This window comes from Drosophila miranda, chromosome XL (genome assembly GCF_003369915.1).
Source record: "Drosophila miranda strain MSH22 chromosome XL, D.miranda_PacBio2.1, whole genome shotgun sequence".
Classification (NCBI taxonomy): Eukaryota; Metazoa; Arthropoda; class Insecta; order Diptera; family Drosophilidae; genus Drosophila; species Drosophila miranda.
Window position 1 is genome coordinate 14,392,314 of NC_046673.1, and position 21,891 is coordinate 14,414,204.

A 21,891-nucleotide genomic window follows, 5' to 3' on the forward strand; every position below is an offset into this window, starting at 1 on the left:
ATATTATATGTGCATATATCCGTGTATATTCAGCGTGCTGTGTAAATCTCATGAAACTACTATATATGCCCGTTTGGGGGTATATTATGTAAAATGTTGCATTTTACTGCTCAAAAAACATTTGCGCCTGGGTGGATGTTGCCGTTGCTTCTGCCATTGCCACTGCCACTGCCAACCCATCTGATTGTTGTTGGAGTTTATGATAATGAGCATTTCGCTCATGTGGCACACACACACACACACATGTGTGTATCTGTGTGTATATAGAGCCATCCTATGGAGAGCAGAAAGCCCGCACAAAATATAGCCATCTCGCTTCATTTGTCTATCCCACCGACCCCCACCCGCCCCCTCCATACCCAAAGCGCATACCGCAAACTTCCTTCCCCTCCCCCTACCGCACACTACACGCTCTCACCCCACCCACAACCCCACCCCCTCTACACACTCTCTCTGTAGGGTTGCTTTCTAGTCAAAAACACACTCACACACCCATACTCGTTTAACCCGTTCAGATAATGATGCAAAATTTATGTATTTTGTGTAGAAATAAAACCTGATTTTCAAATGAGTGAAAATTTTCGAGTTTCCAAAAAGGGGGACACAGAGACACAGAAAGAGAGAGAGAGTGAGAGAGAGAGAGAGAGTGAGATAGCCAGTGAGCAGGGGGTTGGTCAGTCGTTGGTCCATTTGGGGGGCGGACTGACCCTGGGGTTGCTCATTTATTATCAAAATTTATTCATTTCCAAAATTTTTGGCGCGCTTCTCCAAAGCCCCGAAGAACAACTGACCAAAGGGCCGCCCTTTGGAGGCACTGTGCTGGCAGCTGAGGGCACTAAGGGTTGGGGTACTACCACTACTACTCCAACTTGAACCCCATCTTGCGCCACTGTTTTGTGCTCTTTTAATTGTTGCATAAAATGTTACGGTAAACACAGGCCCCTCGACAATGAGCCTGAGATCTGAGACCTCGGCCGCTGCGTCGTCGTCGTCGTCGTTTTTGAGCTGAAACTCAATTTCCGTTTGAGTTATTTAAGGCCCTCTGTGCCATATGTGTGTGAGCCGCCACACATATGTATCATCATACCACCCACACACACACACACACACAAGCACACAAACACATACAGAGAGATAGGAAACGCCGACGCGGCGTTGTTGCTGCTGCTGCCTGCCTGGCTGCCTGCCTGGCTGCCTGCCTGCCTGCTTTGAAATTTGAAAAGTTTTTTTGTGTGAAAATTTCGAAAATTTTCAGCCCGAGCATTTTCGTGTGCGTGTTATCATTTGCAATTGTGCCGTTAACCGGTTCAAAGCGTCACACGCACGGCACGACAGGAGACTCGGAGACTCGGGGCGACCCACGCACCAACAACGCATCCTATAGCTCGTTCAGAACGAACTCGTATCGGGCTTCGTGTCGAGGTTCGGGCTCTGGTCGAGGTTCGGCACTGCTTGCCCTTTACCAATTGCAATCTGCAAATCGGGTGCGCTCAAAAGCTGTTGTTGTGCGTGGCATTCGGCGGCACTCGTGTGCGGCACACGAACTGCATTCCCATCCATCCATCCATCCGCAGCAGCAGCGGCAGGCAGCAGGCAGCAGGCAGCAGCAGCGAACCGAAGACAGCTTCTGTGGGGCTCTGGATGCTGTGCAGGTACCCCCAATGTGTCACTCTGCATTCTGACCACTAACTCGCCGGCCGTGTGCTTCCGTTCCGTTTGCGTTCCGTTCCGTTTGCGTAGCCACTACGTGAGTGCGAGACCCTTCGCTGTTCCTTCGCTGCGTTCTCCGCTCCGCGCGCTCTCCCGTTGCAGCTATCGAACGTTATCGAAGTGTATCGCAAGTGATTGAGGAGATCGATCCTGTGAGCGATCGGTTCATTTTGGATTTGTGTGATCGATCGCCCGAAATATGCCAGGCCAATCGTTTATGTGGATGGTTTTCTTTTTTTTGTTTTGAGTGTGCTCCAGCTTCAGAGCGGCTCTCTGAGCGGCGCCCAAAGGAAAGATCGAAAGTTGAGTACAGTGAAGAGAGAGAGAGAGAGAGAGATCTTGCAGAGAGAGATAAAGAGTTCTGTGTCAAAGATAATTATTATCGATCTATCCAATCGTTCCAACTGTTCATCATCACACCAGCAGCTGTCGATCCCTCGATACGTGCACTCCGGTGCACACACAGCGGAAGCCAGCGGGTGAGTTGTCTGATGGAATTTCTCACATTTTCTGGGGTTCATTTGGGGGTATATTCCGGGAGAGAAATGATTCAACTTGAGCGATTACCAATCAATCATCAAAGCTTTTCAAATACGGCTTTGAGGTGGAATAAATTCCAAGTTTAAGATCTACAAATTGTCATACACTTCAAGCTCCTCGTATTTGATTCTTTCGAATCACTTTGGCTTGAGAAATCTATCCCAAAGGTGATTGAAATATCTAAGAGCTTTGTGGTATATGTTTTCTCTTGGGGACAATGGCAAATTCCTTCACATTCATCTGCACAAAGTCGCTGTAAATCAAAGTATATGCATCTTCAAATTATCAACAAATTGGTGGGAGAACATCTGTTGGGCATATTGCAACAATTGGGGAAATAAAACCGCAAACTATTCAAGTGGAAATGGAATAATTTTTTCTAGATTAGAATTAAGGCAGAAAAACATCTAAGAAAAGGTGCATCAATAATTAAGAATAATTCAGGAAATAGACTCTTTGATCTGGAACAACATTCGGATGAAAGCACGCAGTAAATATCAAGCACTTATCACTAAAAAATCGCTTCTAAATAAGATATAGAAAAACTTTAGCAAGAGCAATCTTATATATGCTTGAATGGTTAAAGAAATGCTAACAATAACATTAATTGAACCAATTGAATAATTGAATTTCGCAGAAAAACAGAAGCATAGCCAAATGCAAAAGAGCAAGCGTTTCAAAGAGCATTTAATGAAGCACTTGACATGTCAAAAATGCAACGTGCAGTGAACCATTTTTACTTAATGTAATTAATTAAAATTTAACGTATTAATTTCGTGCTACGAAAGTGTCATTGCGATTGTGTGTGTGTGTGTGTGTATGTGTGTGCAAACAAAGACAACAATTATAGGACAACTATATGAACAGGTGCTCACCCGCACACACACACACACACACACACAGGCGTATATACGTGTATATGTATACAATATGATACCTTGGAAAACTCATTGGTGAACCGCACTTATGTACCGCAAGTTCAACCGCGAAATTGATAATTCAACGGTTAACCAAGCGGGCCAACAACTAAAAAAAAAAGAGACAGAGGAAATACGAAAACAACAACAAAAAAAGGGCAGCTTCTCCAACGAGTGTTAAACGTTTTAAATCAACTGAAAACAGTTCGTAAAAAAAGCAGAGTATAAATGCAAACAGAACTCAGATGGAGTGGGTCGGATAGAAAGGCACAGAGGAGAGTACTTGACGATACTTATGGGGAACATCGTTCATTCATTGGGAAGATTGGAGTTGAATGTGGAAGAGATCAAGCTGTTCCATGCGATCATCCAGCTTGCTTATCCATCTATCTGTTCCGACATTTTGTAGATTTCTCTAGCATATGTATATACAAAGAAGTATCTATCCGCAGTAGTTGTATTAGTTGATCAAACTTCTAGTTTACTTTCCACTACAGATAGCGATTCAGTAGATATAAACTCAAGTGGAACATGGTCATCGGTATGCCTTAGATTGGAGTCAATGATCGGCACAACTAAGAGTACTTGTGGCAAAGAAAGCAGAGTAGTAGACATCAAATATTGTGCATAATCAACAGAGATTCGGATATGGATCCAGGCGAGTGAGGGCGCGCCAGTCAGTCAGTCAAATGAGCCGACAGCTCAAGTGCGAGTGCGAGAGCGATTGCGATTGCGATTGCGAGTGGATTGAAGCCTGATGTTGGACGTGAGCATGGGCAGGGGCATGGGTGTGGAGAAAGGTCGGTGGGCTGTATTTGAAAGTGGTCAACCAACTCGTTGACCGCAAAAGAGAAAAAATAATAAAATGAAATAAACACACGCAGACAGATGGGACAGATGGATGTATCTGGATCTGTATTTGCAAATGTATCTCTCTCTGTCTGTCTCTGTCTGTGTGTGTGCATATGTGTGTATGCGGCCTGGCAGTCAAATCACAAACAAAACAAATTGCAATGGCAACAGCAACAGCAAATGCAACAAAAAATAAATGCAAAATTTTTGCAGCCTACGCTGAAAAGTAGGCAATGAAATTATTATTTTTCCCTTTTTCACATTTTTTTTTGTTAACTGCAGAAATGTTGTTTTCCTGTTTTCCCTCATTGTTGTCTCTGTTTTTCCATATATTCATCTATTTTTTGTTTTTGTTTTTTGTATAAAAAACATGCATTTATACATGTATTTGCATATGTATATATTTTTGCCGCCGCCTAATGCAATGCGACAGTTGAACGTTTCATTTTATAATATGTATTTAATTTAATTTCTATAATTTATTGCGAAATGTTTAGTTTTTGTTGTTGTTGTTGCTGCATTTGCTGCCACTGCCGCTGATTGGCCAATTTGAGAGTTTTGGCTGCCACTTTTTGTGTGCCGGCAAAAGCTTTTGTGTACACTTAATGATTTATTGTAATATGTTAAAATTATATGCGTTTTTTGGGTGGCAAAAAGTTAACAAAATTTTGTACTGCACAAAGTCCAACATTTATTGGTTCTGAATGAATTTCATTTGCATTTATTATGCTATGAATTATAATTTTGTATGACCGTAGTGTTAAATGTTTGTCGTGGATTCGAAATGGCTTTAAGTGAAACAAAATGAAGTCCCATAGAAATCAATGAATATTCGCATTCTGGCTGGCATTCGTCAATCAAAAAAAAATAATATAAATTGCAGTAGGTCCGATGGGAAATGTTTTAGATAAATTTTTGGATAGCTTTCTGTATGTGTTGATCATTCGAACTGGCATATTTGCGTGATCTGGCTATAATAATGATTTAATACAAATTTCAAAATAAAATGCCGTGGTTCTATTTCATATGTCAACTATTTTATCTAGTGTTCTTTGATGCAAGTCCAATTGGAAGTAAAGTGCTTGAAATTGGGAATTTAAAATATATTTTGAATGGAAACCCATATTTAAATATATCAATTTGATATTTAATCCAGTGGAAAAATTGAGAATAATCTGTGTTCTTTTTCTGTGAAGATTTTCCTGTGAAACTGTGGGTTCATTGAGATAATATGGTATCCAATCAACACGTTTTTTTGTAGCACTTTCATTAGCCTCTTCATAAAGCTCTAAAATGCATTGTAGTCTCTCCGTTTTTCTATTCCACAATTGTTTTTTCCGACCATTTAATGGCAAACATGGGAGTGGAGGAGATTGGTTGGGGATTGGGGGTTTGGTTCGTGATGGGATTGTGATATACGGCTGAGTCTCTTTATAGATGAGGGTTGCTTGCAATTATATTGTGCACTGTGTGCGATTGTTGTTGTCTTCGTCTGGGTTTTTGTGTTGTTTTTGTGCGAATGCAACTTTTATCGATTTAAATTAAAAACGCATTGCTGCAAATTGTAAAAATTATTGTGCGTCTGTCTCGCTGCATTTCTCACTCTCTCTCTCTCCTCTGTATGTGTGCTCTCTCTACGTCTCTACGTCTCTGCTGCTTTCTGTTCTCTGTGTGTGTGTTTCTGTCTCTCTTTGTGTGTTTGTGTGCCAGGAAATGCCAGCACATTAAGTTGGTAGGCCTTTGGACAGCATCCTGGTGGCTTCCATTGCTTCCACTGACATTGCTGCCATCGGCATCGCCACCGCCATCGCCACTGCCACCAACCGTTTCGCCGTGCTCCGTTCCCCATGCCGCTGCCGCTGCCACTGCCACTGCCATTGCCATTGCCACCGCCATGTCCATGTCATTGGCCGGAGCAATGCGGAAAATCGCATTTTCTCATTTGGCTTCTGTCATGCAAAAATATCAAAAGCGCGTTGCGAAAATCTCGTTTATTTTTCACACGCATTTCTGACATTCTCCCACTCTCCTCTTCTTTCTCATTACCACTCCCTTCCCCTTCCCCTGTCCCTTCCCTGAAGGCTGGTGCAGCAGCAGCAGCAGCAGCAGCAGCAAGGAGATGAAGTAGGAGGAAAGGAGATGGCGGCCAAACAGAAGCCATACAATTCTTTAACGTCTCACACACAAATTGGCTTAAAGTTGTTCGATCTGCGGTCGAGTTGGATGAATTGAGTGAAAGGCTGCTGCAGTGACAACTTCAATTTGCAGTGAAATGCTCCAACATCCAACGTCCAACAGTGTGTCTTTTTTTTGATATACTCTCGCACTCGCACTTCGCAATGGACATTCCATGGCATGGCTATTGAATATTGAGTATACGAAGCGTTGTCACAGGGACTTTTGCAGTGCTGCATTGGAGAGTCGATGGAAAGGTGAGCAAGAGATGCCATCTTGAATCCAATCCGTTTCTAAAGGTATCTCCATAAAAATCTGAAAACAAGTTCGCACATTGAAATCTTTCATTACAGACGCTCTGAATATCAATCAAATAATATGAGAATAAGTAAATCCTTTCAAGTGTATTCAACTTATTTCCATCCGAAGATCCTACTGGAATTGTCTCTTAAAGACTTAAAGTTATTCGAAATCATTCGTGGATTTCCATATGCCTTCCCATTCCGATTTCGCTTGTTTCTCCAACCAAAGAACGAAAACCTTTCGATTCTACCCATCGCCTGTCGATATCTTTTGCTGCTGCCTCCACAGGATTCCGCATTCCGCACTCCGCACTCCGCGCAGCATTAAATATTCAGGCAACCTGCAATCTGGTGTTCTATTTAAAAATGCGCAAACTGAAAGAGTTAATGCTATGTCCTGAATCCAATGCATTAATGTCCTGGCCGCCATTGCACCAACATCAGCAAAAATCCCTGAAAATTAAATACCTATACATATGCATATAGTATATTCGTATGTGTTTGGTGGGTGGGGAGGGGAGGGGACATGCAACAACAGCGCACACAATTAATAAGAATTACAAGTCGCATGATGAGGGGGCGGTGTCTGCCCGACGTTCTCTGCTGTATGCGTGTGTGTCCGCATCCTGGTTGCATCCTGGCCAGCGAGAGGAAACCAGGATAGGGGGCGGACTACCAGCAGCAGCAGCAGCAGCAACAGCCGCACAAGTGCTAATGACTTAATAAATCATCGCGTGCGACAAAGAAATATATGGGATATATGTTCCTGGTCGGTTGCTCCCCAGCAGAAACCGCAGCCAGGAAGAGGCATGGCTGCACTGCCCCCGGGGCCAGTGCGGGCTGAGGTTGTGATTGGTTGCGAGTGGGAGGAGCCGTCCGACCAGCAACAACAGCAACAAAATGCATAATTCAATGAAAATCCTGCAGAATTCCTTTAATCCTCAATATTCATTAAAAAATATGAGCGGACCTCATGTTGTTGCTGCTCCTGCTGCTCCTGCTGCTCCCTCTGCTGTCGATGTCGATTTCGTGGATGCTGTAGTGGATGTTGTTGTGGATGTTTCGATGGATGTCGTTGCACATGTAGTTGTTGCTGTTGCTGCTCCTGATTCGGCTCTTATTGTTGATGATCTTGCGGATCGTTAAGCGTTTTATCCAAGGGTTCTATAACCAAATCCTATTGAAATCAATACGATATTGCAGTTGCCCTTCCGCTGTTGCTCCTTTTCCACTATAGCCGCTTCTTGGCTGAAACCCTCAATTTAACGCTTCTGCTTCTCCTGTTACTCCATTTTCCATTTAAAGTGTTTCTGATCTGGGTTCTTGGCTCCTTTTCTTTAATTTTTTCAATTAAAGCTAGTTAAAAACAGCCTCTGTGTGCCTTGTAGTTTATTAAGTCGAACGTGGACATCCTTTTGCCTGCCGGGTTGCTGGTTTCTGCGGCCATCGGCCAGGTGCCACACCTCCCTCTACCCCGCTACCCCTCTACCTCTTTATCTGTTTCTGCTTCTGTTTCTGTCTCGTTTTTCTCATTTTTACCATCGCTGTGTGTCTCTTTCGAATGTACGGCATACAGGTCATTACATCTTTATGTGCTTAAGTACATAATATACGGAAATGCCGTGGTGGAGTACATAATGAGTGGAGTGGAGCGGTGCGGAGGCGTAGACGGAGGCGGAGTCAGAGGCCGAGCTTAATCAGCAACTTAAATGTGTCGTGTGGCAGAAAGGATTTAATGCATCGGATGATTCTTCCCCCCCTCTCCCCTGGGCCGCCCACGGGCTACTCCCATGGCCGCTGGAGCCTGGGGGCGAAAACTTTTGCTGGCCGGACATTTGCACGTTACAAAAATTAATTCGATTTGCTGCTTGGCGGTCATTTTAATCGTTTGCCGTCGTGCGGTGTCGTTTAATGAAAGGACCGAAACCAGGACATACACACTCACACACACACACACACACGCATACAAAGAAAATGCAATTAAAAATTAAAAACGTGAGCAAAATGCATAATGAGCTCTCCAGCAACACTTCATTAACGCGTTTTCTTTGCCTCCAACTCCAACTCCAACTGGCCTTCAATCCGTGCTCCAGTTAATCCTCCTGAGCCTTGTCCAGATCCTCCTACTCCGCTGACCCATGCTCCTTCTCCTTCTCCTTGCCTGAGCCTGTCAAAATAGGTAACGCTCCTTTTGTGCGCCCTGCCCTCTGTGTGGCGTGTGGCAGTGGCATGGGTTGTCCGTGTCCAGTACGTTGCATTTCCCATTGATGGGCGACAAAATGTTAACAAGCTGTTGAAAAATTGGCAAACAGGCAGTGCGTAACCAGAGAAACTCCCACACGCCGAAGAGCCTACGGACAGAGGCAGCAGGAAGGTCGTAGGGCACGACTGACTGATGACCTGTAAAACGGCTGGAGGTTGTGCCCCTCTTAAAGTGTGCTCCAAGCCGACTAGACGCCACCTTAAACGCTGCAGCGGCTCTAAATGGTTCTACCATTCCAAAATTCGGTGCAATTCCTATTGGCAGTAGATTTTATGATTTTTGTATGCTTTGGAACACGTTGAACACATTTTGGCGGCATTCAATCAGCTGTTTTTCGACCAGCTTGTACTTTGACCATTCGCATGTGAACGTCAGCGCTAGATCTGCGATTATCGTCTATCAGAATCATTGAATTCGTTTCTTAAGCTACTTTAAAAATTAATTTATTGAAATACATTTCAAAATAATATGAATCAAAGTTCTTTGAATCAATTGTAGTGCAAAATAGTGGAATAAATTGAATGTCGATAAATTTTCGATCATTGAATCCGTTGGTCAACACTGAAAGTAGATTTTCATTCCAAGAAGCAATATTTATTACAAATTACATTTTGTGGCAGTGGAAAACCCAATCAATCAGTTTAATTACGAGTGCACCATTATATTGTCAGAGATCTGCAATGAGTCGAACATATTTCGTGAGGGTAAGATATCACACAGGCCCACAAAAATTAGTGACAATTTTCAGAGCGAAAAGCCCGAAGGCCTATAGGTTAAATCCGCACGACGCCGTCGTGAGTCGTACCAAGATCACAAAAGTCAGTCTGCTGCTGCTTCTGGGATACCCGATGCAATACCGATCGAGGGTATCGAGAAGGCAGTCAACTGGCTGCAACTACTTAACCAGCGTCATAAATTTACACACCAGCCGAGCCAACAAGGCCGAAAATAAAAAGTCCGCAACAGCCATCAGCAACAGGAGGAGGTGGAGGAGGAGGAGGGGCAGCTCCGTGTCAAAGAATGAGGAGGAGGCACCATGTTACCATTGCCCTGTCCATTCCGCAGTTCGTGGCCTCAATGTTGGCCTCAAAATGCAAAACCCCAAAAAGAAGCAAAATGCAAAAGAACCTGGGCCGATGCGATGTGTGGCAGTAATGGCCCAGGAGGCAGGCCTTTGCATGCCGCGTCGCGATGCGTCGAGTCGCGGCAAACGTGATTGTCAACAAGTTTGACTGCAATGGCTGTCCCTGGGAAGTACTCCCAGTCGCCCTCTCTCTTTCTCTGTGTGTGTGGGGGCTGTGGCACAAGATGGAGGCCCCACCATGGGCTTGCACTTTTGTTTGCTTGTCTTTTGCCCATTTTGTTGTGCTTTTTATTGATTTTTTTCCCCCATTTTTCGCTTTTCGCTTTTCGCTTCTCGCATGGCGCTTATTACGCATATGCCACGTGTGCAGCGGAAACCAGCCAACTGACCAAACGCGTCCTGCCAGGTCCCGCCGATCAGCCCTGTTTGTCGGTCTGCGCTTGTACAGCTGTCAGACAACCCAATCTCCCCCTTCTTCCCCCATACCCTGTCGCTCCATCTCACGCACCTTACAGCCCGCAATGCAACGTCATGGTGTACCCGGGACTCGTATACGTATGCGTACAAAGGCGGGGAAAAATGGGGCGCTCGAATGGGGCAGCCCACTGCGTAATTGTTGTTATTGGTCTCGCAGAAAAAAGAATGTGTAAAATAAGTGGGAATGCTGTCGTAGAGTTTGACGACTGAGGGATACCGCGGATTCCCCAATTCTTTATGTATTTACATATTTTCGTAGAAATATTATACAAGAAATGTGTCTTTTTCTTCATTGTTTAGTAAAGTTTTGAGCTCCTAAAGTCAAAGTGCATTCATAGATCTGGTGTTGGGGCTGCTGAGCATGCCTCTGTGTTCTGCTCGTTCAGGGTATCACAAAAAGTGAATCGGCTGGCAGGGAACCGGGGAGTGCTGGACACGCGTGTTCTCCCATGTTTATTATTGCAGCAACAAATTGGGTGTGGAGTGGAGACCGATGTCCACACGTGGGCTTTGCTGCGGATTGTTGCATTGTCCTTGCCCCAAAGTTGCATTGCAATCGTTTCACTCTCTCTCTCTCTCTTTGCACAGCACTTTTTTGCTTCTTTGACACTGAACAGACAGAGAGACAGCCAGGGAGGGAGGGAGATAGAGAGAGAGTTGAAAAAAATTGACCACCAAACAACTCACCTGCTGCCCATCCCCTTCCCCCGCCCCCAAAAAGCACGCCCAAACCACTCGCCATGGGGCTCTTGGGGATATGTATTCTCTGTTTTGGGCCTTTTGTTGGTGGCAACCACATATTTGGTTGCTGATTTTTGGTTTCGTAATTTTTCCTACCCACAATGCAACACAACGGCAACAGCCGACAGCCAACAGCCGACAGCCAACAGGCAACAGCCAATTGTTGTTCCTCTCCGCTGGTTGTTGCATTTGTTTGGACCTTGTTTTTGTTTGCGTGTGTGTTTGGCGGTTTTTACACACAACATTTTTTTGGTTTCTTGCACCTTCTTTTTTGCCTGGTCCTGTTGTTTGTTTCCCCGGTTGGGGGTCTCTACAAATTATAACGAGTGTCGCTTTTTCTTCGTTTTTTTGCGAGATTTGTAAAATTGCTTGGTGATTGAGTACTGGCCGCTTGGTTGCGGTCTTCAGTAGAGGGAGGCTCTACGATGATGACAGTTATTGGGGAGCTCTTAAGGGGACTTTAAATGATAGCTCAGGAAGGATCATCATAATCCTAACAAAAGAAAGTCGGAAGAACCTCTAGAGACATCTTAAAGCCTTCTGCAGTAGGCTTAAAGAATCAAAGGAATGCCCAGCAGAGAAAACTCTCAATTAAATGGACCCACACCTGCGGCACGTACTGGACCCACTCACTGGGGAAATCTGTTCATCTGTCATTCCCGAAATAGAGTTTAGCCGGTTGATTATTTTCTGGCTGCCAGCCTGAAAGGTTTCGTTCAGGCACTCAAAACTCAATTCATCAATTGGCCGGCATCTCCTCCATCACCCGAATCTGCATGTGCCACACTCTTTTGTGGCACCTGCACCTGCCCATACATATACATATGTGTGTGTGTGTGTGTGTGAATAGGTAATAAAAATATTTGCAACAACAATCATAGCAAAGGCTTTTTGGGTCTACCAATATTATTCCACACAACTTCAAACCCACAAAATGTTGGTTAGTTTTTCGTAATAACTTCAAATCTGCACTTGCCACTTTGTGTGTGTGTGCGTGTGTGTGTGTGTGTGTGTCCAGGGGATCCCTAAAATGCAAAATGCAACCACCCGCACAGCCCCACAGAGAGCCACCCAATGTGTTGCATATGCAACGCATCTCATGGGCCCTACAAATTTCAAATGGCATCGAATTTTGTGTTCAGGTTTTCCTCATGTATATCCCATTTTTTTTTTTTTTCTGTTTTTACTCATGTGTTGGGTGTTTTGGTTTGGCATTTTGGGTGTAAAAATAATTTAACTAAAAATTGCACACAAATATCTGGGACCTCTTCCCTTCACAGGAACACCGGAACACAGGCACAGACACCGCAAAATGTTGTTGTTGGTCGTTGTTGTTGTTGTTGTTGGTGGTGGTGGGGCGAAAGCCCCATACGTTGGTTGGGCAAGGTGGTTGAAGGTGCGTGTGATTAGGCCAACTGCAGCCCTGAAATTTACACGGGAATAATGAAATCAGTGACGCAAAAATATACATACACATGTGATGGCGGAGGGCAGACAGACTGAATTATTCAAGTGAGAAAAGCAACAAATTTTTGGGTTGGTATAGAAGCAGCAACGTCCGCTTTAGAAGAACATTTGGGCAAACAAAATACATACATATATTTCATGTAAAAGAATCAAATAGGATGTAGAGTTTTGTAAGGGACATAAGAAAAAAAGGAATCACAGGTATTTTGTGGAGGCAATTCTAATTGATAGAAATATGTGCATAGTATTTCTTTGGTACAAGATTATTTAAGGCTGGAGTTTTATACTGTCTTAAATTAATCTTGCGCTTAGCCATTGAGAATTTCCCTATAGGCTACGACTTATGAAGATGACGATCTGGCTTCAGACATTCTCCCAAAACTGATGTATTCTGTTTCGCTTTTAAAAATCTACAAATATCGATGGGTGATAGTTTTCTTTGCAGAGATTTAGATAGATTCCACAAAAGATCGTTCTTCTGGCAAATAAACCGCTAACAGTCCGATTTTCCTCAATAGAAAAGCCCCCAAAAAAAAAAAAAAAAACCAACAAAAACTGACCGCACGTATCCACCCACGCACGCACACTCCTGCACGAGACACACACAGACAGAGGTGATTGCAATGGCCTGCATCTGGTGGGGGCGGGGTCGCCGTTTGGGGCGACTCAACTAATTTTTGAGTGGAGCAACACAATGGCGAGAGCGAACGAGAGCGAGAGCCCCAGCACGGTTCAACCCTTGCTTGGGGCACGTCAACGAACACGAGCACACGAGTGCCACTGTGCGAGTGAGTGCCTCTGTATGAGTGAGTGTGCGAGTGAGTGTTTGCGTGAGTGCGAGTGAGTGCTTAATTTGCTAATTGAGAGCCTGCAACGGCGCATTACAGTGAAGACAAAGTGGCACAACGAGTGAGAGCTCGAATGGAGTGCCGGACTCCACTCCACTCAACTCAACTCCGAGTTGAGTGGGGGAGGACACTTGAGTGGAAGTACGAAGCCACTCAAAGTTGGAGCCATAAAAAGTGAACGGAGAAAAAACCAAATGAAATTCAATTTTTATCCTTTTTTTCCTGTCCGTATGTACGTATCATCAAAAGAGGCAAAAGGAGCGTCAAAGACGACTCAAATGCCATACACTCCCCCCGCACACAGCCACACATATGTGTGTGTGTCTGGACCAACGGGATCCAATGAAATTTGGCTAGCCAAGACAAGGAAACGCTTCAGGATAGCTCGGAGACGAAAAGTGAGAACAAACCCCAACCGACTTCACTCAACTGACGGCAGACAGAATCCGTTTGACACTGCGGTTGCCCTCTGGCATTCCTCCTTGGCTGGCTCCACCCCCTAGTACAAGCCATCTCTATGTGGGTGGCGCCTCCGATACCCACACGCGGGTGTGACTCCGAAAATAGTTTTAGTCCACCGTCTACATATCCACATACACACCAACCAATTTTTTTTTCTTTTTAAATACTTTTTACATGCGATTATGTCACACACATATACCGCATCGAATCCACAAATTTATGTGGAATATTCGCGGTGAATGCTTGAGCGAGAGTTCACCTTTTTTTCAAGAATGGAATGAAGGGAAAGTGAATTTGTGATAGGTGGAATTCAACGAAAGTTCTCGCAGCTAACAAGACAACAAATATTTCTGTATATCGGATTAAGGCCCTCACGAATTAAGAGTCAGAGTGGGAATCAACGCGATCTAAATTCCCTTCAAGATCTATATGTTCGATTAAAATAATTGCGGCATCTCTTCCCCCAATCTTCTCTCCTCCAGGCTGCCTTCGGCCACTGCGACTTCCCCCGCGCTGTGGCACACAGTTTTTTATGGTCCATCGGTTGGGACCAAACAAGGCATAAACAATTTTCTACCTACCACACTATATATCCCCCTTATATGACGACGATCAAGTGCAGTTTTTGTGTATTCCCGTTGTTGAATGAAATTTAATTGCCATAAACATAAACAAAATAAGACGACAGGAGGACGACGACAAATGGTGTTCTGGGGATGGGATGGGATCGGATCCGTGCAGAGATCATTTCTCATATTTTTCGTTTGGGCGTTTTTGTGTATTTATAAAGACATTAAAGAGAGCGTAGATCGTCAGAGATCGCGGAGATCGGCGCAAGACAAAAACGGGTGCGGGTGCGGCCCATAAAAATGTATGAAATGTATCAAAGGCGGCGCAAAAATGATTATTTTGGGTGGTCCAACGGACCAGATGGGAGCTACGGATGAGGGCTGGGCTATGGTGCGGCATAAATAGTTTCGTTTTGTGTTTTTTTTGTGAATATTAATATTCCCTTTGCTGGTGTTGGTGTATGGCCAGAGGCAGAAGCAAACCAAAAACAGTTGCAAAACCAAAATGTTGACTGCAGTTGACAACGCGTCATGGAAAGTGCAGTTACCGGGGTACCGGCTACGGGTACCAACAGCCCTGCCAGCAGCAAACCTTCATCCAGCTTCCTACGTGCTGCACCCTACCCCCTGGCCCTGCTCCGGCCCCTGTTTCCCTGCCCTGCAGTGGTCGAGGTGGGGGCCCTGTCAAATGCCTCACATTGCAGGTGAGCCCTGACCCTATCCCTGCCATCCACACGGCTTTCCTGAGTGTCGAGCAATCAACAGCAATTTGGCATAGTCCAGACGCTGCCCAAACTCCCGTGACTCCATGCTCTATGGGTGCGGGGAGGGCGGTGGAGCTGGGGGCACATCCGTGTCAAAACAATGTACGCACTAGAAGTCATTTAATTTGTTAAACTCGGTGATTTGGACAAACTCCACACACACAGGACGATAGGCCGACGGCCGATGGGCCCTGAGCATGTCAATTGCTGTACTTTTCATAGCAGGACCCCCGCCACCGAAGAGGGGTGATGTTTGCAGAATGAGACATATGCCAGACATGGGTGATAACATATTACACTGGTCAGCAAGGTGCAAGGTTCCTAGTCCCTTTCAACATGCAATTTTGTGTAGCTGTTCCGGCTTAACAGCCAGTTACCGCTGCAGGTTGCAGATCTCCATTAACAGCCTGTTACTGCTCCTCGCTGCAGCTCTCCGTTAACAGGCTGTTACCGCCACCAGGTGCTTGCCGCTCTCTGTTAACAGGCTGTTACCGCCACCAGGTACTGACCGCTCTCTGTTAACAGGCTGTTACAGCACCTGGTTAAAGCTTCCATTAACAGCCTGTTACCGCAGCTGGCTACATCTCTCCGTTAACTGACTGTTACCGCCACCGGTTTCAGCGCACTGTTAACGCTCGCTGTTACAAATGTCTGACAGCGCTGGGAGATCGGTCTCTAGCCGGCCGCTTCTCCACACGGCTCCCCACGGCGCTTAGCTTTCGAACTAGAATTACTTACGCCCCAAATCCCCAATATGAACAGAGGGCAAATATCTTGCAGTAAAGTTGTATAACGATTATATGTAGACATATTTGTGCTTACCTCCACCCGATTTTTCGTTTTGCTTGCTAATCGTTAGAGTATTCTTTCTTTAGCCATCCTCCGCATTACGCTTCTTGAACTATTCTTTTAAGAATGGATCCTCAAAATTTGAAGAGTTTGGACTGTGTCTTCTTGGAATCTAATTGCTAGCTGAACAGTGTTGTCGTGTCTGAAGGTGACACAACACACAGAGTGCAGATGGAGACGGAGACGGAGGACGCCGGACCGAGATGCAGATAGACAGGCGTGGCATGGGGCATCATCATCATCATCGAGGCTTGGGTCCTTGGATCCAAGGGTTGTGCCTGCCTTCCTGCGTCTGCGGTTGGCGACGATGCAGCTGCCGTTGCCGTTGCCGTTGCAACTGTTGTGGCAGTGGCAGGCATCGAGAGGCAGCTCTCTCTCTCTCTCTGTTCAAAGCATCATTTATGCATTTAAACAATCCAATGCCCCAAGGGGTTGGCTTGGGTGGCGTTAGGGGCAGGCAGGCAGGAAATGCAAATTATGTTTTGTGTCAAGTAACCGGAAAATGCATTTTAATTGCCGTAGAAATGCAATATTGAACTTACACCCCCACATGGCCCAACCGGAGTGAATGGGCGTGGCCGAATGGTGGGGGGTCATGCTTGGGCGCACAGCTTAAGGTGCTAATAAACCGTAAATGGGCGTGCCAGATGGCTTAAAGCAGCTTAAAGATGGCAGCAGCATAAAGAAAAGGCGTGTGGCACAGGACACAGAACACAGAGCACAGGAACAGGAACCGGAAGGGGAAGAGGGGAGCGAGTGAAACAATTGCATTATCTCTTTGTGTGTTGCATGGAAAGTGTGGTGGCGTGGGGGCAGGAACAATGGGGCATGGGGCATGGGGCATGGGGCATGGCCGGCCACATACATTTCACCGCAAACGAGCCACTCAACGAGTATTTCAAAATAACAGACAGCCGCAACCCTGGCTGACCAGCAAAACCAAATGAAACCAAAACCAAAGCCGACTTCATCAACAACAACAAAAGCAACAACAACAACAACCAAAACAACAGCAGCAACAAAATTTCGGTTGCAACATGCAGCCGAGTCAGAGGCAAGTGCAACCCAGCAGCTGCTCAAAATGCAATTTTTCACTTTACGCCCAGGCCTGTGTAAAATCCAATCAAGCCTCAAAAATGTTAAACGCCTCCAACAGCCTCCGTTCTCCACTCGCCCCACTCAGCACCCTGCTGCTGCGCCTAGTCCTAGTCAAACTTCTAGTCCTAGTCGTAGTCCTTGTCCTAGTGCTTGTCCTAGTCCGGCTCCTAGTCCTCTGGCTTAAAAGCAAAAGCCAAAGCAAGCTCTGCGGGCAGAAGCAAACAAACCGAAACCGAAACAGAAACAGAAACAGTTCAAACCCGAAATGGCCCCGGCAATGTGCGGTGTGGAGAGCGGAGAGCGGGGTAGAGCCGTGGATGGATTGCGAGACCTCAGGACAGGACCCAGAAACAGGCTGCAATCTGGACTTATTACGCCACTTAAAGCTTAAACATAACACACAATGGAAGCAGGGAAGCAGAGCAGCAGCCACGCCTTCAACAACGACCTGGAAATACTCTGGTCACAGCGTTTTGTCCTTTGTGGGACAACAAACTTGATTCAGTGTGATATCCCACGAGTCTGGATTTAAGATTTGGTTGCTTTCGCTGTTATAGTCTCTGAGGACTAGGCGTCAAACACAAGAGACAGACAGACGAGGCTTGATCGACGCGGCTACGGTTGCTGATCAGGAATATATATACTTTATGGGGACGGAAAGGCCTCCTTCTAAGCCTTACACACATCCACTTTCCACTTTGAGCACCGGGTATTAAAATACAATGAAGCAGCAATACGTATTTCCCCTTATTGCAAAGCTTTTCCAAGTCTCAGAATATCTTATGTGGAATCTCCATATACCCCGCTAGACATGGAGCACTTAACACTTAGTCCACACATCCCATCCCCACACAAGACTGAACAAACTCCATCTCCGGTTCGTGTTGGCCTGCGGACATAACGGACCCCTTGACACCTCGGTGAGATAATTCAGTGCGGTGCTCTCTCCAATCCCCATGGACCATCCCCAATACCCATACTCATACCCACACCTATCTCACAAAGGAGGCTCTCATTCCTGTAGCTCTTGGCCTTAAATGTCGTCACATTGTCGCCTCAAAAGGGCGAGGGGGAGGACGAGGGCGAGGGCGAGGGCGGCACTTCCTCGTCGTAGTAGTCGTCGTTTGTCGTTTGTCGTCTCCTCGTCGTTTATCAAATGGCCAACGGGTCGCATGGCCAACAGTCGGCCGTCGGCTAAGTGACAAGCAAAACCGCGAATTGACCAGAGAAAGTCCAACTCTGGCTCCAGTTCCAGTTGCAGGCTGCAGAAGGATGCATGCAGCACCACGATACAGGCAGAAGGAGAGGCGGAGGCAAAGGCAGAGTCAGAAGCAGGACACGTTGCATGCTGCACACGTTATTAATGCCAGCACACACACGCACAGAGAAAGAGAGCGAGAAAGAGAGAGATGAAGAGGCACGAAGGAAGAGCACAAGATGCGTGCCCCATGTGGGTTTTTTTGGGGGGACTTACGCACGGAGCGATGCCAGCACGGAGGTCCTGGGGATTGGGCATTGTTTTGGCCGAAAGTTGACCGAAAACTTGGCATTGTTGGTTGCTCGCTTTTCGGGTTTTTACCCAAACCCCCGCCCTCCCCAACCAACCGCAGGACGCCAGGGCAGACAGAAGGATTGCATTGCATTGGATTGGATTGGATTGGATTGCAGCAAAGACTGCATCCATCTGCCGTTCCAGTCCGAAAGTTCTCTTTCATTTTTTGGAGAACTGCATCTCTTGGTTGGGCAGAAGGCAGAAGGCAGAGCTGAGGGCAGGGCGTGTTACTGCATCAATTTATGGTTGAATTTTGGTGTCCTCCTTTGGCCATCTCTCCTCGCCCTGCCTCACCTATTCTTGGACTGTTGATTCCTGTTTGGATCTGGCTCCGGCTATGGCTCTGGTGTTTTGGTAAATGTTCTCGGCATGCCGGAAATAAGTTTGCTGCCCACAAATTTAGTTGATTTAGGCATTAAAGCGAACGTTGTCGGACTCCTGTTACTTGACTCCCAGGACTCCCAGGCCTCTGGGATCAGGCATCAGGGGCTGGTACTCGTACTCTGGCAGTCCTCTGGTTCTTTCCGGGTGGTTTCTGTGGTCCCCACTTGAGCACTTATAAACAATGTATGACTTAATTTGTTGTTAGTTAGCAAATGTTGTTAATTTCGGGCTTTGGGACAGATACTCGTACACGTCCGTTGATTGGTTTGGGTAATGGGCTAATGCGAACAGATCGAGTCTCCCGCTGCTGACAGAATCTGGTCCAAGTTGTATCTCATGGGTGTAGAATACTGACTGATAATGTTGGAGAGGTTGGGGATTCTTTGGTGAACCTCTTTCTGAGGAAGCAGCACCTTTGACTAGGTTTGTTCTACTAAGAAAATAGCCTTTCGTTGTGGATGGCACCATCATTGACCGGACTGTACCCAAAAGAAGTACCATGGAAGTTCCATGTCGTTCCGTTTGATAGCTTCTATGGCATCGCCGTCGCTGCAAAGGCAGTATTAATAGTGTTTCCCACCGAATCACGTTTTCAAATCTGTCCAGATTTATAATTTATTTGTGAGTGGGAAATATTTACTTTCGATGTAGTGGGGCTTGATGGAAAACATTTCCAATCGATACTTGAATTTTCTCTATTTTTTATCGCAGCATTCGCCAACTTTTTTCTTGTTGTTTGTTGCCAATAAATATTGCTAAGTATCTTGTAACACATTCGCTTCTTGTTCATGTTTTATGTTATTTTATGCGAATGAAAATGTGTTTTTAATCGCACGAAAGCGTCGCTTTCCAACATTGATACGCTGCGAAAAGCTGATCGACAGATGTTTATTTTGGGAATTATATGCAAAATTTGTATTACATCACCAATGACTGACTGACTGAATTTAGACAAGGTCCCAGGTTTGATTTCGGAAGGGTCCGAACTTTCCGTAAGGCAAGGGTCCCGAAAAAACGAAGACGACGATTTCCAAGGGTCTGGCAATGGCAGAAGAAAAGGGGGACTGATTCCTCCTCCAGAAATCATTGCGAGGGATTGACAGTCTAGAGGCTTGAATGCCTATCTGGCAGTGTCCCGTGATGTGTTATACACTGACCCATTAATTTTCCAAAAATGTAGATTGTCAAATAAAATCTTTATGAGCTCTTCTCCAGTGGCCAATCAGTTCCAGCACATCGGACTGCCCACACAAGCGACTTCCCTTTTGGTTCTTTAGACTCCTTTTGGCTGCTGTTTCAGCGCTGAAATTGGTTAACTTAATATGGGAGTAAACACACACACACAGACAGTGTCGTATATAAGCATAAACCCCTGCGCATACTTGACATAGTTGCTGTTGAAATACCGCAGACGGGGAACAAAAACCCAAAGTCCAATTAAAATTTAACTACATCAAAGTAGCAGCAGCAGCAGCAGTGGCAGTGGCAGTGGCGTCGTCCAGTAGCCCTGTTTTAGATGATATTGCGACACCCACACATGTGCCCATATAACCCTAATACACCCACACAGACACAGGCACAGACACAGACACACGCCCATATTCTATATATACATTTAGCCATAACATTTAACAAGTTTAGTATCTGGGTTTCCCATTTTTTGCCACTCATTCCGAGAGGATTCGATGGGAGCCCAACAGCTGGACACATACCAAACTATGGCTGCGAAAAAAAAAAACGCCCCCCACCCCTTACACAGATACTGTCACACAAGGGTGGCTCTTCACGTCCAGTGCGTGTGTGTGTGTGTGTGTGTGTGTGTATCTATGGCATGTCGAAAATTGCGCAGCTTTACGGCAAATGCCGCAAATTGAAACAATTTACATGTTGTACATGTGTGCTGTCCGGATCAGATCGGGTCAGGAGCGCGCAACTGGAGGCTGGAGGCTGGAGCAGGACTGGGAAGAGGTCATCAAAGGGTTAAACTTGCGTGTAACCCATCGCCATCGCCTCCATGGTCCTTGTCTATCGATACCCGGTTGCCGTTTTAACAGAAACCATGAATTTTGATTTAGCCACCCATTCCAGACCCCAGACCAGGGTTCGGGCTTCTAACGAAAAAACAAAAACAAAAAAAATGAGTCTGAACCAAGAGGCAGTGCGGCATGGGGCAGCAGCAGCAACAACAATGAGGTGACAAACCGCGCGTGACTCGTTCGCTCAGGTTCGTGATGGTGGCAGTGGCTGTGGCAGGGGCAGTGGCAGGAACTTCTGGGTGACGGCAAGCGCGGATTATGGCGCGTTTGTCGAGCACTTGCCGCTGATTTTTTTCGCTCTTCTCGCATTCTCTTTTATTGTCTCTATGGATGGTCAGATGGCCGTTCAGGCCGTAGAAGCTGTTGAATGACCTGCAAAATGGCCAACTACTGGTGGCTGGTGACCCCGATTTTTGGGCCTTTTCTGGGCTTCCCTCTAAAGAACATTAGTTCGAGTTCTTCTACAGCAAAGCTGGCCTGGCTTGCCCAGGCTTGCCCTCGGCTCACTCGGTTCCCCCACTCGTTTGATTTGCGTAAAATATCGGAAAATGAAGGTGATCCACCAGGCTCTGATGGCTGGAGCCTCTTCTTTGCCTTAAATTAAGAGTCCAGTCTGCTACCCCGCCCCCTTCACCGCTTATTTTGAGCTCGGTAATAACCTTTATAAAGTAAATTTACAATAAAAGGCAGGCAAACGAAATGAAAGGCAAATGACGTTGGCGACTGGCGACTGACGACACCGCACCACGCACCACGCCCCATACCCATTTGCATATCTCTATCGGTCTTTCTCCCCCTACC

At 45.9% G+C, this 21,891-nt stretch overlaps 1 protein-coding gene across 3 annotated transcripts in view; it reads left to right on the forward strand.

The window, feature by feature from the left end:
* The first annotated feature begins 1,752 nt into the window (after nt 1–1,752).
* LOC108150982 (protein lozenge) overlaps nt 1,753–21,891 on the forward strand; it is a 39,736-nt gene continuing 19,597 nt past the window's right edge. For 2 of the 3 annotated variants that reach the window (XM_033398161.1, XM_017279335.2), the window contains exon 1: nt 9,290–9,463. In XM_033398161.1, the coding sequence (XP_033254052.1) occupies nt 9,440–9,463 (24 nt within the window). In that variant the 5' untranslated portion in view covers nt 9,290–9,439. Of the gene's footprint in view, nt 2,190–9,289; nt 9,464–21,891 lie in introns of those variants that run through there. The other variant, XM_017279326.2, reaches the window with a different exon arrangement.